The sequence below is a fragment of the Pyrgilauda ruficollis genome, unplaced genomic scaffold, assembly GCF_017590135.1.
Source record: "Pyrgilauda ruficollis isolate IOZ18807 unplaced genomic scaffold, ASM1759013v1 scaffold25, whole genome shotgun sequence".
Classification (NCBI taxonomy): domain Eukaryota; kingdom Metazoa; phylum Chordata; class Aves; order Passeriformes; family Passeridae; genus Pyrgilauda; species Pyrgilauda ruficollis.
This window is the reverse complement of record NW_024523822.1, coordinates 10,783,886-10,803,816: the sequence shown is the minus strand read 5'-3', so window position 1 is coordinate 10,803,816 and position 19,931 is coordinate 10,783,886. Positions and strand designations below refer to the sequence as shown.

Below are 19,931 nucleotides of genomic sequence, written 5' to 3'. Positions count from 1 at the left end.
GGGGGGTTGGTGGGGAAGAAAAAAGATCACTTCAACCTCTTCAGGTATCTCTTTTCCCTTCTAGAAAGAAAAGAGGTCGTCCTCTAAGCTCCAGTAGCAGAAAACAGTGAGAAACCATAAGAGGTAAGGCACAAGACAAATGCTGATGTTCAGATGAAAAAGATCCCCTTTCACCCTGCTAGAATCCAGCCTCATTCTGATTTAGCCTTGTTCAAAGGCGGTTATCAGAGAAGCCCATTCCTTTGTTTGTCCATATTCAGCATCTGACAAAAAGTACGGAAGATCAGAATCACAGAATCATCAAGGTTGGAAGGGACCTTTAAAATCATCAGGTCCAGCTGCCCACCCAGCACTGTCAATGTAACCCTAAACCCCATTGCCCAGAGCCAGATCCAGACACCTCTTGACCACCTCCAGGGGTGGTGACTCCACCAGCTCCCTGGGCAACCTATTCCAGTGCCTCACCACGCTAATGCCTAACAGTGAAAAATGTTTTTATAACGTCTAATCTTAATCTGAATCTCCCCTGTCTCAATTTAAGGCCATTTTCTCTCATCCTCTCACTGCAGGTATGGCAGAAGAGACTGAATCCCTCAGTCTCTTCTCACTACAGACTACACTACTACCTCACTACAGACTCCTGTCAGGTACTTGTAGAGAGTGAAGAGATCCCCCAGCCTCATCTTCTAAAGTTGTTTCAGCTGAATGTGATACAGATAAATGTAAGAGAACCCTTACTCTGGGGAATATGAGAATCCAACAGTGTCACAAACATGCAGGCAAGTCAGTAAGACGTAACTATTGCATTCTTGGAAGGAGTAGTGCTGCGAGTTCTTATGCATATTCTAGATATCCTAGGAGATGAAAATAGATACATGCCCTCTTCTGTCTCGGATTACCAAAAAGAATGAACGTATCTTTCATTTAGTCAGAAAATCTACATAAATAAAATGCAATGAATTAAAATAATCTAAAAAATTTAAAGGAATATGAGCTGCAGCAGAACAGAAGTACTGCCAGGGAAAGATAATGTCAGGCACAGGGAGGGGGGGGTGTCTGGTGCCAAGCAAAGCCGAGGGCTGTGCAATCACCTCTATCAGTGCTCTATCAGTGTCTACACTCCAGCCAAATCCAGAGAAAACAAGGAGTCAAAGATTCAGGTCAATAAGCTTATAGGCGATTTGCACAAACTGCTCCTGCAGCAAGGTAAAAAACAAAGTCATATTGGCTTTTCTTTTTTATTCCTTCTCTTTGAACTCCTTGGTCCAAACACACCCTCGAAATGTCAGTGTTATATGCAAGAATTTAAAGAGCTGAGCTTCTTAATCCCGTTAAGAAATAAGAACAAAGTTGCCTGTAAAGATCTCCTTATTGAGCTCAAAGTGATTATGGTATAGCTGCCTCCTGCTGATCCTACTTTTGCTATAGCAAAAGTGATAGAAATTTGTCACGAAATCCATTACTCAAAAAGAAAAAAAAAAATTTATTAAAATGTTCCTGGTTAAAGAAATAGGGAGAAAGTAAAGAAAAGAAAGCATAAATCTACTGTTGGATCCAGAAGCAGAAAATAGCAAGCACATTGTTAGTCACTAACATGAAAGAAGCAAGGAATATTTACACAGTTGCACACAGGCATACACACAGACACAAAGTCATACTCCAGAGGAAAAAAGGACACATGGAAATAATTTTCAAGGTGTTATTATAGATGTTAGCATGATAGCTTTGCACATGAAGTATGAAGGGACAGATTAATATACAGACGAACTTAACTTTGTGTATGTTTTCTTGTATGAGGACTCACACTGCAGCTGCTTCTCTGAATCACAAGCCTACCTGCACAATCAGGTCACATGGTTTAACATAAAACATTCCAGTTCCAAGCTGGCCAGGCAGGCTAGTAACATACATGAGCATGATTAAGTGTACATGAACAGAAAACTTATTTCAGGTTTGGAACTCATCCCTTCCTGCCCAAGAAGAATATGAGAATATAGAGCCAGGTATACACTGAGTATCCAGGCCATATATTCCCTGTGTTTCCTACTTGCTGACTTAGAACTGTATATGAGTTTCGGACTGCACTGGATTCCCCTCATTTTCCTCTTCCCCCACAAATAAAGATAACCAATGTATCAGGAACCCAAACCACGCAACCAGCTACAAACACATATGGCTGCAGACATACATAGCAGTGTGTGCTACAGACCATAAAATCATTGCATCCTGAAACAATCACTCTCCATCCCACTCGTGCATCCTCCCTATCTCCCTATGTCACCAACTGAAGCACAGTTAACACTGGGGAGCAGAACCCATTTGCTTTCCCATCTGCCACCAGGAGTTTTAAGGCCACTGAATCTCCTTCCACTGAGGGCTGGTGCCAATGTTGCCTTGTGATGAAGTAACCATGGAAAACCTATAACATGAGGAACAAGAGCAACAGTCATACTACAAGCAATGCACAGGAGAATTTGACTCAACTGTCTTGGCCAGCAACAAGAAACGAACCTGCCTTCTTTCACTAATTATCAGATAGAGACATTCCTTCATTTGCACCCTTCTTCTGGAAGCAGTTCAACATTTGCTTTTTTGATTATAAACCTCCTCCATTTCCTTCTCCATTGCCTCTTTCCTTCTGTGAACACAGCTACTTAACTATCTACTTACTAATCTCAAGTGATCTCTTTTATTGCTTAAGATAATTTTCCTTTGAAAGTTAAACCCCCATTGAACACTTCTGCTAAGAAGGTCACGAGGATTTCTTTAGCCAGTTACCATCACTATCAAGTCACCAAGGCTTCTGTTCTCCTTCCTGGTCACAGAGAGTAAAAGATGACACCATATGAGCATAGCAAACTTTTTAAGTAACAGACAAGAACTTTATTTTTATTTTTCCTGGAGTACCTAGGCAGGATGACAGCAATCAGAGACTAGAAAATCAACTATAAACTACTTCATCTCACAAATAATCTTAATTTAGAACTTTTATTTTCACCCCATCACCTTCAACTTGGCCTTTGTATTGTTCTGTTGTTTTTCCCCTTCTTCTATCTGTCCTTCTGCAATTATTAGCTCTATCACACTTCTCACCTCTTTTAACATCAGTTTATTTTCTTATTCCAACCTACAGTAAACAAAATTTAAACTTTATGTCCTATCTCCTAGATTCCAAATCCAGCCTATCCCCATTCTGCATGGGAGACAGCCTACTTTCTCCTTACACAGACTGCTGAAATATTGACACTTAAGTAATAAATTTTCTACATCTGAATTTAATCTGAATTAATCTTAATCTGATATAGACTCTGATTCCAGATGCCCACTGTTTAAAAAAATATTCAGCAAGAGAGATTCCAGTCTAATAAAATCTTTGTGTGGACAGCATCATCAGATACCCTCTTTATTGGTACTACAACAATTTGTAGTAACTAAACTATCAGCAATTTTTAAAGTCTGCTTTCAAACTGACAAAATGTAATGCACTATCATCAAGGCTACCTTCTACAAAGTTATTTGTTTCTACTTCAAACATAGAGATCAGTGCAGATTTGTAGTAGAACACCACTATCCTGTTTCCAAAATACTCTCTCCTAATCTCACTGTCAAAACTGCAAACAAATCAAATTTAACTGCCATCAGTTATGAAGATCTTCATCCAAAAGGTTAAAAAAACAGAGTAGGAAGCTTAAAGCAATCCCTGACAAATAGTAGGTTGGTAGTTTCCATTTCAGCTTTGGATATTTACATGCTTAAACTGTTGTTCACTTCTTCACATTTGAGTGTAAATGAAGACCACATAGGAATAAATATTCACATGCAGCAAAGTTAATTTTGTGGTACTGCAGAAGTGTGGGAGAGGAGGAATTTTCCAGATTCCTTGTCATAAAAGCCATTAGCAAGCAAAGGGAGAAGGGAAAAGTAATAGCGGAGAGTCAAAATTTTGAAAACGGAGAAGTTGTAAAATGACATGTAGCTCAATCAAGGTGATTAATTTGCTTCACAGTTGCAGAGGCTTTCTCCTTCACCTTCTAACTCTGGCAAATATTCTGCTGAATCTATCTCACAAACACAAATAAGATGGGAAAAGTATGGCTTTATAAAGTTTCCTGTTTGCAATTTAGACAATAAGGGACTGCTCTGTCTCATCAGGCACAGTTTGACAGGAAAATCTCTTCAAGAAGCCAAAATTACCAAGCTGTGAACCTGTTAAGTCCTCTATTATTCCTCAAAATGAACTTCAGTAAATTTTTGCCTTCAGTACCTAGTTTGTATAGCAAAAAGCCCCTGGTTTTAGGTGGTACTTGAATTTACAGAGCTGGGTAAGTATAAAAAACATACCATGGATGAAGCCTCACAAACAACTCCTCCCCAACAGCTGTGTCACTTGTTCCCCATGCCTCTTGATTCTTGCAGGAAGCCCCGCTACTCATTTGTCCTCTTGTTCTGGGTCAGCTGGGAAGAAACCCCAGGGGAGGGAAATAGGGAGACAGGACAGATAAAATTTATATCCAAGAAAACACCTTTAAATTCTAAAACCATTAACGGTCCATACTAGCAAGGGCAGACTTCAGAGATAGCATAATGGATTCCCATGCCAGTTCTGATATATATCTGGGAAAAGGAAACCTGTTGCATGAGAAAACACAGATCTACAATTACTTTTTCCCTTATTTGGAAATATTTGTCATTTACAGGCTGCCATTACTATCAAAGAGCAGAAGAAAAACCAAAAATCAGGCCCTCAAAACAGAAATTAGACTGCCTTTATTTGTTCTCTAACCTATTTGGTACACATCTCATTTTCATTCTCAAAATGACTTTTCATTCATGATGTTAAAAAATATTTCTATGAAAAAAAGAAAAGCTTATTTCTCATACTATCTTTTAATTTCAATACTGAAGCACTACAAAGAAAACCAAAAGGCTAGGAATTCTTAACAGATTCATGAAAAAAAATGAGAATCGGTCTAATTTTTAGTGTTTACTATATAATAGAGTCACAAACCCTTCCACTAAGAAAAGAACACAAAAGAAATTTATTTGCTTTCCAGATTAGTTTTGTCTTCTTAGAGTTTATCTTCAGAAAAACATAGGCAGCCTCATGCTAATGACACTTAAGATGTGACTCTGAAGAAGTAGGACATTCAACAGAAGTTGAGACATTACTAAAAACCCGGAACATTTCCAGTCTCCCATTCCATCCTTTTCCAGGGAGATTCCCAATTTGCTTCAAAGTGGGACTTTTTGTCACACTGCCTCAGCTGGAGATAGATTAGAAACTTTATGTGCCCCTTGATCCTTAGAAATCTTCTTTTCAACTCTTCTCCTGCAGCAGTTGCACTGAAGAGACTTAAGATTCTTTTATAACTACAACACACAAATGCTGGGAAGTCAGAAGGTATTTAGCCTGAAGAATCAGCAGATATCCTTAATAAAACATATAATCAAGATTCAGATTTAAATGTATTCCCATTTGATTCCTGGTCTTCTTTAATACAGTGATTCAGTGATTTCCCTGAAAGAGGTGTTTATTTAAAGGGAGGATCCAAGATAAATTGAAATTCAATGTAAATTTGCAATCAATAAATAGCAATATTGATTGCAATCAACAATTAGCAATATTGATTGCTATTCAAAAAAAAAAAAAAAACCAAGATACTTTTTTTTCTTGATTTCACCTAAAACCATAGTATTTTCCACTGGTAGGCCCTGGAAATGAAGTAAGAAGTACAGAGAAGCAACTAAATCAAACTGATATGATATGAACTAATAGTGGGACATGGTATTCCACTGCTGACTGAGGAGGAATTCAAGAGACACCAGTGTAACAATTATGCAAATAGTGGTTTAAATATTTATTTAGTACTGCCAATAACAGGAGGAGAACTTTTTTCCAGCTAAGGAAAATGGTGTCTGAAAGGCATGTGAACCTGTGAACACAAAGTAATTCTGGCAATCGTTCACATTGCAGTTGTAACAGTAATAAATTCTTCCTGTTTGTAAAGAATCCTTCCATAATCTGGTCTCTCCTCACAGTAAGATCTATAGCAGCTGAACTCCAAACTATCGATTAGATTGTTTTGGTCTCTTAGGTGACTTACTAAGTATCAAGAACCTGTAGAAGCTGCATAGAGGATATATAGAAAGTGCATAGTAATGCCTTTGCCACTGATGACTGAAGACTCTCCAGGAAGGACTAATATTCTGCAGTCAGAACACCTGACTTGTCAAAGAGATTTATTCGACTTTGTCCAAGACAGATGAAAATAATACAAAACCAGAAGCATATCAAGTTATCATGAGAAAATGTATGTCAATATCCAGGAAAGAACAGAAAGACAGAGAAACCATCAACATCCAAATGCCCGAGGGATTTGTGGACTAACAGAAGAAAACCACCACAACAATTTCAGCTATTTGATAGGCATCCTTACCTGCAGAAGACAAACAATAAAGAAATCAAGTGGATATCTGGCAGGAAGAAGGTTAATTCAGTGTTCCAAATAACAATAGTGTGTTTTTCTGCCAGCTGACTGGGAAGAAGCACAACCTTGCACACTGAACAGGTAAGAACGAATTGGTGTGTCTTATGCTAAAATACCTCAATCTTCAATAATTTGCAAGTAACAAGTGCACCAAAAAGGTATTTGGAACTTCAAAAGTTATCCTTTCACAATTCACTGTTTTTCTACTGCGCATAATAAATTCTATAATAAGCTCTATTTTAATCCTAGAATCTACAGACACAATCTGTTTTCCTAGCAATGTTTCCTAGGCAAAGAAGCAATGAACAGACATGCTGCATTGCTAGCTTCAGATCTGATAATAATTGACTTCTGAGGCCTGTTCTCTACAGCTAAATATGTAGAAAATAACACTTGGAGGAAAACACTAAGGCAAGATGATTCATGTCCCTGAAAAGTGTCCTTCAACATACTTAAATATTTATTCCTTACCAGACTTAATTTCCCAAGTGACTCTTTTTTCCTGGTTTTAAGGTAGCATTAATAGGGCTTTTTTATGTTTTAAACAAAGAAATCTCTTTGATCAACTGGAAAAAGTTTGGCCAGTATTCTCTCAAGAGGTTGGCAACAATGATTACCTTTATTACAAAAGTATTCCACTTCTTCACAGCTCAGATTTTCAGGCTCAAACTCTGCAGAAAAGCTTTCCTCCAATGGAAAGTCTTCTTTTGAGACAGTATCATTTTCCTCAGACAGGCACTCTTCTTCTTCATCCTCAGTAGCATCTTCAAGGGGCCCTTAAAAAAGAATCAGGGACACTGTGGCAAAACCATCTAACAGGACAATGTGAAATAAAACCTTAGTGAACTTTTAACTGGCATTCTTTAGCTAGTTTTTCCTTTCACAGCTGTGTTCAGCACTTATTAGAATTGGACAAATAACATTTTATGAAAATTGAAATTGAAAGTGACTTTTCCTGATTACTTCAAATCAGAATATGCAAAGTGTCATTAATAATATGTATTAATAATATTCACACATGGGGTTTTTCATTATTCATTGGGTTCTACTATTAAACACAGACAGCTGTAGCAACTGAAATCAAAGCTGTATTTGTAAAATGACATAAACAGTGAAGAGCTTTCTCTTGTTTGTTAGTGATTGTTTTTGATGCTGAATTACAGTACTTAAAATGTTTCTTTACAAGCTTTGTTCATCAAATTAAAAGTCCTGACAACAGTGAAATACTACAAAGGTTTTGACAGCACAAACTTCAGCTTATTCTGCTATTTTGCTTCAACCAGCCCCTAATGGTATCCATGATCATTCATGCCAGACTCTTTAAAAGATTCCCAGTCAATGGACAGGACTCAAGAGACTGTTTATTCATTTCACAGAGGCCAAACAAATGTCCTGGTAAACTGCCAGCCCAGGGCTACCAAAACATCAACGAATTACAGAAACAGGGCATGAGGTGGAATTTGAAATGGTAATCTGAGGTCTTTGACTTTTCTCCTAGTTACCTAGAGATACTACTGCCACAGATCCTCTAGAAGAGACAGCACCACACAGATTATTACACATAACGCCAAGGTTACCAGTTAGAATGTACTCAAAAATTAAAATCTTTCTTATATACACACACTTCAAAATATTCATTGCTTAATAGTAAGTATTTTCTAAAGACTCTCCTGTGCAGGATGTAGAATTTCACCCTAGATTTGAATAGAGATTTGAAATAACTGAAAATATTTTAATTTAACAAAGATTTTATTAAATGTCAGTATGTTTCAAAATCCATCTTAAGACTGGATTTCAAAAGAGAGATTTCATTATACATGGTTGAGGCTTGAAAAAAATTACGTATTTCACTCTCCAATGAAAGCACAGCCTCATTTATAATTGACTGGGTATTTCTTCTTCAAAATGAAAGCAAGCTAGCTAATGAAAAAAAATGTGATTTGTATTTATATGATAGTTTTATGGTATTAAATACACTATTCCTATATAATCTATCATGCTGAGATACAATACATAAATGATTCTGTTGTGTTCAATTAAAAGGAAGGAATAAATTTTTAAAGAAATCAAATATTGACTACACTCTAATATTATGTAATTTATTACAAACCAGTGACTACCTACATTTATTAAAACAGCAAAATTCACTTTAGGCCAGGTTGTGTAATTCTTGCTTCAGAGGAATATTATGGTTACTTTTTATTGAAATTGATTGAGATTCCCAGCTGGGATTCCATAAATTAATATAGCTTACTATCTTTCATGGAAATATGACTCTCTGTGCCAGCTGAGAATCTGACCAAATGAGCCCACTTTTGTAGACACATACTCGCCAACAGTAGCTGTCATTCAACAATATAGCTCCTAAAATAAGGGGCTATTATTATGGCTGAAGAAATAAAGATTCTCCCTATCAAAGTATCCATTACTGTTAATTGCACCTTCCAGCCATGCTGGGAAAAAATCCAGCAACTGCATATGCGGAGGAAATGAAGAGTGGCTATGGCACTGTACAGAACAGAGAACAAAGCCCGAGCACACGCTGGAGCAGTGCGCTGCAGCTGAACATGGGCACTCCAGGCACCTTACGTGTGTCCAGGTTCCAGGAAAGGAATGCACAGTGGGTTCTGCAAAAATTATCAGAAATAATACTCAAATTTTGTTTTATTATTAATATGTGATGTTGTCTGTAGAGTCATTTACTGGTGTGTACTCCTAGTAATGCCTAGATAAATAAACTAGGAAAAAATGTGCTATTCTAGGGAAATGTAAGTTTTTGCCACATATAAAAACGTATTAATACCATATTTTGCATCCTTTCAAGTGCACCTATAAGCCTAATAAATTTTCCAAGTATTTTAAATCTGAGGAAAAAATTTAAACTTCAGCCAACATTTTCAGTGAAAGTCGATTTCCTGCTGAATGACTAGCTCTTTGTTATTGACTTTCACAATGTGTCTTACCAAATACAGCAAAAGCAATTTACCTGCAAGTAATCCAACTGGCATGTATACATGACATTTAGGTCTGTTTCTAGATGTTAAACCAGTGTGTTTGATCAGGTACCCAATACGTAATCAGCAAGCTAATCATCACTGTATGTTAATTAGAAAAAGAACAGAAATGCAGTTGCTATGCTTACATTTGCAGCAGTCATGGAAATACACCTTATAATTTCCATTGACACTCTTTCCAAGAAAGGAGAAGAAATACAATGCACACACCAGCTCCACAGTGCTGGTTCAAACCCCTGTCATTTTGTGGGCCGGGACTTTATTTTTTAAATCAATCTTAGACTAGGAAAAATACTGACAATGCTACTATTGATATATCCTATGTACAAACAGGTATGTAACATTTCCTAAAGCTACACGTCCAAGCATTTGCAAACATAAATGTAAACGCTGTCACATCCCAAGGAGATCAGAGGTGTGCATGCCCCTACACCAGGCTTTGCCTTGCATGTGCAGCCCACGTACAAAACCCAGTGAAGTTTATCCAGGCACACACGGGCACACATCAGAGCTTTACCTAACGGGGGCTGGAATCAGAGCCTGCGCCCCAAACACCAGCAACTACAATTACTGAAGTTGGAGGATCCATGCATAAATATTTTTCTAGGTTTCAGGCAGCTGCTGCCTTGTCTAATTCACCCATCTACAACCTGATCTTTGGGACAAAATCTGTCTTACGCATGTTGAGCTGTCTTTCATTTTTCAAATGTCAAAATACATTCAGTTCGTGCCCAGAGCTGGTACACTGTAACTGATAGCTTAACTGAAGAGTAAGGTTTTGTACAACATGAATAAGACCAACTCCCAAGAATAAGATCAAAATTAAGTATTTCTCAGTTCCTTGTTTCATGGGAACTCAAAATTGATGATTTCTGTGGATATTTTTGATTATCACTCAAACATACATTACAAGGAAATATAAATAGAGTAAAATCTCTGTTCTTGACTACTTTATCTAATTACTTACACATAAACAGACAATAAACAAAAATGCATTTTCAGAATCTCACAATAAAGAGCATATGGAACTAAATATTCTTGACAAATGCAAAAACATTAACTATGCAGGCTTATGTTTGTCTGATTTGGTCATTTCGGTGCCAGCAAAAACCTCTAGCTGGTACCAGTAAATTACATCAGCTAGAGAACTAAGAATTTATCTGGTTCAAAGACTTATAGGTAGGTTATCAATATTGACTAGCACCTCTCTCTAGGGAACAACCTGCACAAAAGCTACTGTAACTTTTTACCTGATTCAAAATACTTAAAACTACTGGGTCATATAGACAAAAATAAAAGTGTTTTAAAACAATAGAGTTCCTTTCAACTGTTTTCTGTGATAGTGCTTTTTTTTCCCCCAGCTATTATTATGTTGATATATTACCTTCAACAGTCCAAATATAGGTTAATCAGTTACTTTAATACCATGCTTTACCTTCTGCATTTCTTTTAAATTGTTGATTTAATTTAATAGTATTACTCCCATTACTTAAACTAATCATGTTATTAGGTACATGTGGCAAAACATTTACTGTGTCTACTTTTATTTCAACTGGACCAGGGGTAAGGCCCCATCCTCTTCTGCTGAAAAATCCTTTCAATAACTGCTGATTAAGTGTCACTTTAAAGCCAGTAGCCATAATGACAGAGCAATGAAAATCCAAAAATTGCTACTACTGAAATTCATCCGAGTGTCACAGTGATCTGACAACAAACAGCTCTGAGATTTGATTAGACTCTTTAATAATTAAAGCACTAAAATTTCAAACTTAAGTGGTTTAAGAATTTAGATGAATAGTTAATTCCAGAGATAGTCTAGATGTTTGTCTTCTCATTTCGGCAATTCTTTTTCTATTATCAGTTTGTAAAAGAATGTGATGCAATATAAAGAGAGGTGATTCTGAAATGCTTCAGATTAGCTAGATAATGATGAATAGTTAAGAATTCCCAATTGCACTAGGTAAAACCTCAATTTCTAATCTTAAATGGGCATACTTTAACTTGAGGCAAATTAAGTCTCTATTAACTCATTCTGTATTTTGCATGAAGCCCTGAAACAAACTTTTTCCTTTACAAAATTAGTAACTAATCATGTTGCACACAACAGAGGATTTAGAAGGGTCGAGTAGTTTACTTACTCACTTGGTACTTACTCCTGTTCATGAATATTTATTGATAGGAACCCAAATTTCAACTCTTTTTGCAAACAGCAGAGGTAAACAAGACACGGTAGAAAACAGTACAGCTAGTGACAGCAATGAAATAGTCAATGTGGTAGAAATCTGTATGGCTTAGCAGACACAGTAGTCCACTTTGAGAAACCACCACATATAATTTGATACAAATAACAGTATCCACTGAGGAGAGGCCAACGAATGAGCTGCATGTGCCTTCATGGAGAAAATTACTTCTGATTGAGGCCACTTGCCAGCACAGTGTGGGGAAATCTGAGCTGTGCTCCCTAATTTGTACCAGATTTACAGGCACTCAAGGACATATTTTTTAGCAGTATTATTAAATACTAAATAAATAAATATTCCTAAAATATCATATACTATAATGTAAATGCAAACATACAGATGCAAGCACACAAAGATAGCTAGCTAAGGGGCAATCCCAACACAGTAACAGATGCAACCTCAGCACTTAAAAGGACAGGCCACAACTAACAAAACAAAACCAGCACTGCAATAATTTTAATAAAACATAAGAGTGTGAGAATAAACCATCAAAAAAGGATTTACATTCACTTAACAAAAGACACTTTTGCTACAATAAACACTCCTCTTAACACAAATTTGAGCATCAAATCCTTTGAGCACATTAGTCCTGATACATCAATGCTTGACTCCAGTTTTATGGTACTATAACTGTAATGAAATAATTGAAATTCAATAACACTAAACTGGTAAGTTCTGTAATAATTTCTCATAGTCAAATTCATCAGACTTCACCCTAATGAAACCACTTAAATGCATGCTCAAATTAAGCACGTGCTTAATATGCTTTTCTGTCCAGTGTTTTGTACTTAAATGCATGTATCCTATAGCAGAAAAGTATTGTTGAAATAATTATCTCATGAAAATTGAAGTGGTTAGCTTCCTTCTCACCTACCAATATTCTCCTACATTCCCACAGCAGCAACATAAATCAGAGCTCTTAACAAATTAAGAATGCCTCAGAAAGCCTTCAATACTTGACGGTGAGTGGCTGGGGAGAGGTTAATGAGCATAATTAGTAGTAGCAGCATTAAATAGTAACAACTTCAATAAATCAGAAGCCTGAAATTCACTGGATCAACATCAGACATTTTGCGTGTTCTGTGGGATCCATTCAGTATTTCCCAGGAAAACATGCTGCCACATACAGATTATCCTTAGCTTAAGGTAAGACCTAGGTATGTGATGCTCTCTGATTACAGAGGGAAAAGCTTCAGAAAAATCAATCCATTTATCTCCACTTTCAACACGAACATTTCCTTCCAAGTAGAAACGATTACATAAGACAAGAAGCAGGCAAACACTTCCTATTAATTCACACTGTAGGGAATTTTTTTCCTAAAAATTCTGTCAGGAATACTAAAAATAAAAGAGAGGGTTCAATTTATTTCATTTTAAATATGGCAATGGGACTGAAGACACCATACGATAACTAAGAGTTCTCTTCCTCTTGGGAAGTTTTACATACAGGACTTCCTTAGAGACTTCTTCGTCCTCTTTGGTCCATTGAGTTTATTAGTTACTTTTCTAACTCAATTATTTCTGTCATTCCTATTACATTTTGAGCTATACTTAAGAAATGCAGAGTACACAGTGTGTGTGTGGAGCACATTGAACCTCCCCAGTCAGTTTAGCAAATTGGCTGAACTTGAGAACTTTTGTCCAGATTGGAAGATTGCTCCAATTTGTAAGCAATTCCTTACATCTTCATTGGGGCATCCATGCAGAATGAACCATTTCTTACTTTCAGACTGGGTGAAATTATATGACCATGATTCAGTGATGAACTTCATAGATGGAAAGGAAAAGAAATGTTTTTTGGACACTATAAATCTATACCAACCTGATGTAATTGAGCTTAACAGCAAGAAAAAGGTATAAAAGTATATTTCTGTAGGGACAAAAAAACTTATTTTTAGACATGTAAGTTCTTCCTTCAGTCACTCACTTTTAACATAAGTTGCATCAGGGGATCTGGTAGGAAGGAAACATTTTTATTAATTTTCCCCTTATCAGTAAGAAGAATGCTGATTTTTTTTTTTTTCATTTACATTCCTTGCCTGCAGGTAGCAGACCAAGAAAATCATATAGCAGAATTTTTTCCTTTTGATTAATTTCTTTCCATGTGTTATGTTATTTCTTATATATAATTGATTTCAGGTTTTGCTTGTAGCTGTACATCTTTTTATATCTGTACCTACTGCCTTCCTTCAATCAAGAAAGTTGAAGGAAATTACCTGAATTTTGTTAAGTTTATTAAAAAAGGAGCTCTGTGAATATTTAAATTGAGTTTTGAAATGGTAATACAAGAAAGATATTAGAGAATTTTAATAGTAGGTTCAATTTGACCCACAGACTATTGTAGAAAGGGTCAAATTTTATTCAAATTATTTCTTTACAAAAAAAAAAAAATGAACCCTTTGATTTTATTAAAGTAGATTAATATTCTTCACTGCTAGGTCTTTTGGCACTTCGGTGCACGACAGCATTAACTGTGCTTGTATATGAACTTTTCAAAGACCTTTAAATGTTCCAGTAATTTGGAACTTCACTTTCATTTATCCTCTTGTCTTCTTTTCTCTTACCATTATCCAAGAGGCCACAACAAAATTGACAGTGCCCATGGTCATTTTGCTCTTAGAGGCAAGGCCAGAACATTTCCAATCAATAAAAGTGAAATGATGAAAAAGGAACCATTGAAAATATGCTTAGGGAGACATTAATTTCAAAAAATAGTGTGCAAGTGCACACAGAACATGAACTGCAAGACCTTTGCAGTTAAATATCAGACCTCCGTTTTCAGGCAGGGGCTCATGCCAAAATACATGTCTTAATTCTACCTACACTTGTAACAGCTGCACAGCAGATGCTCCACAGCAGATGCTGTTCCGTGTGTTTCTGGTGATACAAGGGGAGAAAAGGAAGAACAAAGGGGACAGGATGAGTACTGTGACTCAGCACCCTACAAAAATCACAGCAGCAACAAAGAACTACCACAGTGCCAGAGTGCACCAATTTCCAATTTTACTGAAGGGAATTTTTAACTAAAGCAAACAGCAAGCTGGCCATAAAGTTCTCAGAGATGCATTTGTGATCCTTTTAGATAACTTTTCATGTTAGGAATAATTTTACAATGGTAGTTTATCGGTGGTTTTCTTAAATTTTACAGAGTAAAAAAGGAAGATTTCCTGCTTCCTTACACAGAAATATTTTGCCTGAAGCATTTTTCCTCTGAATTATGACATATTTTGCCATTTTTAAATCCATCATTTATTTCTGTATGATTCCCATCTGCTAAATTTTACAAAACAAATTTTGAAACTACTGGCAATCTGATTCAAAATACTGGCAATATCATCTGCCCCATGATACACAGCTCCTTTTCATGAAAATATTTTCCAGTTCTAGTGTATTGCTTTAGCTAGATAAGTATGATGATAATGTTTAAACTTACAGACTTAAAAAAATTAGAATAAGAAAGTACCACTTGTGTAAGAAGATGACTTGTTGATTCTGAGTCCTTCCCTAAAATTAAATGCAAAAATGTAAAAAGGGTAAGTTATAACTTTTTTCTTAACATGTTCATAATGTTTTCTACAGGTATTTTAAGATTTGATATTTACCTTTCTAATAAAGAAAAATCCCTCATCTTGCATCTTACAACAAAGTAGATAAAAATTAAAGGTGCAGTTTTAGAACAACACCCAGACTCTCTTTTAAGTTTGTTGTACTACTGTAGGGTTTTTTTAAAACTCAACCTAAGAGAACAGGGAATAGACACATTTACACCAACCAATCTACACCAATACCTGTCATATAATATCCATGGTATGCTGCTCTAAACAGTCCAGGTAAATCCTCTGAGGATTCAGGATCCAAATATTTTCAGTAAATCCTTTCCTCCGGTCACAGCAAACTGTGATACTGGTAAGTAAGAGGACTTTCTTTCCATGTCTCAATCTCACCATTCAGAATTTCAGCCATGTAGGTAACACACTGCCCACTACCCAGGACACCTTTCTCTACAGCCCATCTCCTTCACCACATACAGCAAAGCAGTTTCAAACATCATACCCCAAATAGGATGAATTTTATCTTACACACAGCCAAGTGATATTTGGAGCTGAAAGCTTTTCAGAGCCATGAGGACAGCAAAAGTTCACTCTGCTTCCAACGCCAGCGCTGCCCTTACCCCAAATCCAGGACTTCACTGGCAATCATACGGGTGGTGAGTGACACATACTGGTACTTGCTAATCACTGTTCTCCCTCACCTGCTGGAGGGAAAAATGTGATGCAAGTAGGAGCACTTTGAAGCCACTAATGATGCTGCTGCAGTGTATTTAATGGCCAGCATGTTAGCTACGATGAAAGAGGAACCTCACATCAAGTACATTAAGGGATCAGAGGAATACATACTCATTACTCGCTGTAATTTTACATCCCCAGTTTCAAGACAAAATACTCACATTTTTCTCATCCAGCAAAGACACACTACTGCTGTAGAAAATAAAGGGGGTCTTTTTTCTTCTGTTTATTTAATATTTTCTAAGTTTGTATGTAGCTGCAAATAATTCCTGTTCATCTTTTGTTTCTAGCTGCATTTCCTCAGATGGAAACTGTTCTCTCATCTCTGTACATCATCATGCAATTAAATCAAAAAAGCAGAGAAAAGGAATCTGGACATTTACGTCCAGAAATCAGTAGTGAACCCATGACTTCTCTCTCCGGTTACTATTTCTCTTCAAATTACTATTGCTTTTTTTCCCCTGTGTCTTTTTCTTATATAAGTGAAACACAGAATACTGCAGAAAAAGCCCCTGAAGACAGCCCAAATTCAATCTCTAGTAACATGACCAAAGTTACAAGGATTGTATGTAGAATTCAGTGCCAGTTTGGGCTAGACCACAATACAAAGCCAGCACACCTAAACTTATTCATAACACAACAACACAATTAAAGGAGAAACTTTGAAACACAGCAGGAGACATAACAGACACACTTGGATAAAACCACCATGATTTATGTGACTGCCAGCTCTAATGTATCAGGAAAGAGAAGCTGAGAAGTTAGGAATTAACTAAACCACAAACTTCATGATCTTTGTCTCACAGACATGTATGAGAATGCATGGTAATTTAATTTCTAGAGGTTCTTTTAATTTGACAATAATATGACCTATTAAAGCAGGTTCACTTGCTCAGGGTTGTGTCCAGGGGGTTTTGAATATCTGCAGAGAAGGGGACTCCACAATCTCTCTGGCAGCCTGTTTCAGAGCTCAGTCATCCACAAAGTAAAGCTGTTTTTCTTCACATTTAGATGAAACTTCCTGGGTTTCAGTTGATGCCCTTTTTGCTCCTTATCCTGTTACTGGGCACCACTGAACAGTAAGGCCCCATCCTCTCAACAGCCACCCTTAAGATATTTGTATGCTTTGAAAGGATTCCCCTCCCAGTCTTCCCTTCTCCAGTGTAACAGGCCCAGCTCACTCAGCCTTTCCCCATAAATGAGGAGCTCCAGTCCCCTCAGCATCTCCATAGCCCTCCTAGTGGACCCTCTCCACTTGTTCTTTATCTTTCCTGATCAGTGAGTCCAGAGCTGGACCCAGCACTCCAGATGTGCCTTGCTAGGGCTGAGCAGAGGGGCAGGATCACCTCCCTCAACCTGCTGGCCATGCTCTCTCTTCCTGATGCACGCCAGGACATCCTTGGCCTTCGTGGCCACAGGGGCACTGCTGGCTCACGGAGAGCTTGTGCTTCACCAGGACTCCCAGGTCCTTTTCCCACAGAGCTGCCTTCCAGCAGATCAGCCCCCATCCTGTACAGGTGCAGGGGGCTGTTCCTGCTCAGGTGCAGGACCCTGTGCCTGTCCTTGCGGAACTGCATTAGGCGTCTCTTCACCCAGCTCCAGCCTGCCCACGTCCCACTGAATGGCAGCACAGACTGCAGATTTATCAGCCACTCCTCCCGGTTTTGTATTGTCAGCAAACTTGCTGAGGGTACACTTAGATTCTTAGAGCCTTGAATTTTAAATACCTACAGAGGATTTGCTATTTTTAATCCCATCATGGGAGTTTACTGATATGCAGAACAAAACTGAAGGGTCTCAAATTAGAACTAAATCCTTAGATCAGACTGTAAAATAAATCAGATTGTAAGTTAAAACTAATCTAGTATATTAAAAAAATAATCTGAAAAAAAATCAGGTAGAATAAAATTATTCTATTTGTATTTATTTATTCTATGCTGTATTTAGCCACAACAAGTGAAAAACTGGGCACTAGCAGAGTCTGTCCCATGTACAACAATACCTACCTGAGGACCCAGAGCAAAGAAATATTAATGCATAATTTTTTTTTCCTGTGGATATTCAGATCTCATTTTTCCCACTAACTGGTCATTTATGATTAGTTACAATAACAGTTGGTGTAATTTACTGTAATGTATGTAAGTGTGAAATATTAAGGGTGCATTTTGTGTGGGTTTTTTTTAAGATTCATCAAAGAATTACAGTATTACAGCACTTATAATATAAACAAAAAATATAATGGACTATTAATCTTAATTTTACAAATCTTACATATACATCTTACAAACACTATGAAAAAACCTTGACTTTCATCATCACATCTCAGGAATATAATTTAATGACACCAGAGTCTAGGTCACATATAGAGTAGGATTTATGGAATGACAAAATTTATATATCATTTAAAGTTATTTATCTTTATACATTCATGTATATAAACCCCAAAATACAAATAAGCAAACTAAATCTTTTAAAATAAATTAGAAGTGCATGTTATAATGTACTTGAGTTCTTTAACATCTTGCTCACTTTTTTGCTATTTTAATTTGATTCCTCACTGGTAGGAATTGCAAGGTTGCACAAATACATTGTATGTCCCCTAGAGTTGGCATAACCTGCTGGTTTTCTGAGTTAATCACTAATTAATAATTTGAAAACAGAAAGTCATTATGTCATTTCCAGGCAATGAGCTTTTAAATGGTGCATGTTATGTCCTAGCCTTTTCAGTAAGGAAAAGTTTTTTCCTCTGGAAACCAGATGGCTGGTAAGTGTTATTATGAGACTATGCAAATCTCAAAGCAATAAGCATGAAATCAAAACAAGAATTCATTCTTCTCTCCTCTTATCATGATTGTTGTTTTGCTGAACCAACTTATGGAATAATACAATTGGATGCTTTGGCAAGGATGAGTTGATAACCCATCTCCTCTTTCTTTTTTTCATAGAAAATAAATAGTTCTGAAAACATTTTTGCCCATACTTTTAACCTTCCTAATATCTTGTTCTCCATGCCAAATTCAAAAGAGGTAATCTTATTCCAGGCTAAGTCTTCTCAGTAAACTTACTCACTTGCAAAGTTTACTGGCTTTACTACTAATATAATTTGATTATCAAAAAAATCCTTGACTGGCTTATGTTTTGGATTAGCCAATTTTTTCCTGTTAGGAATGAAATCCAGAAGAGTTATTTGTTATTTTCTATCACTTAAAGGTGTAAACACCTGCATGTTCATGAAAGTGCCAGCTCCACTCTACAACCAAAACTCTGCACTTCAAATAAGATTTTCAAAGTTCAACTAATAGAGCTGTATCACTTTGCAGCATTCTATTCTACAAGATTTACAGAATACTCTGAAAAAATCTTAAACTTCTATGGCTGGGGCACTGGCACTGTGCCAGTGTGAACCCATGACAGGCTGGCCAAAAGGAAAACTAAGAAAGTGAATATGAAATATTGATTTCCAAAGTAATTAGGCTTCTAAATATTTAGGAGTACCTTAACTGATGAAACACACACTTATACAAAAATTCCCACAGAGCTAAATACTTTGAAAAGGTCTGGTATAGGAAGACACTGTTTAAAAAAAAAAAAAAAAAAAAAAAAGGAGAAAAGGTTGGAACATTATTCTATATGTCTTAGTTCTATTTTTCATTTTTTTTGTTTTTATTAATCCTTGACATATTCACTGCTAATGAATTTTAGCAGTGAATTTCATAATTCATAATTTCATATTTTAAATCCTTACACATAGTATAACTTATGAAAACATTTCAGTATTCTTACAACATAATGTTTTCTGTCTTTATTAAGATGTTAAAACATTTCTAGCTACTGTAAGGTTTTGTCATTTTATGACACAATAAAGACTAGTTACAATTATGTAAAATTGCTATTGGTTTATCA

At 36.5% G+C, this 19,931-nt stretch overlaps 1 protein-coding gene across 2 annotated transcripts in view; it reads right to left on the bottom strand.

Annotated features, from left to right (window-relative positions):
- Positions 1–19,931, bottom strand: part of ZFPM2 (zinc finger protein, FOG family member 2) — a 309,239-nt gene that overhangs the window by 244,627 nt on the left and 44,681 nt on the right. Inside the window, exon 2 of one of the 2 annotated variants that reach the window (XM_041470882.1) lies at positions 7,106–7,264. The exons of the other annotated variant lie outside the window; for it this stretch is intronic. Coding sequence (XP_041326816.1) covers positions 7,106–7,264 — 159 coding nt within the window. The remainder of the gene's footprint in view (positions 1–7,105; positions 7,265–19,931) is intronic. 2 annotated transcript variants of the gene reach the window in all.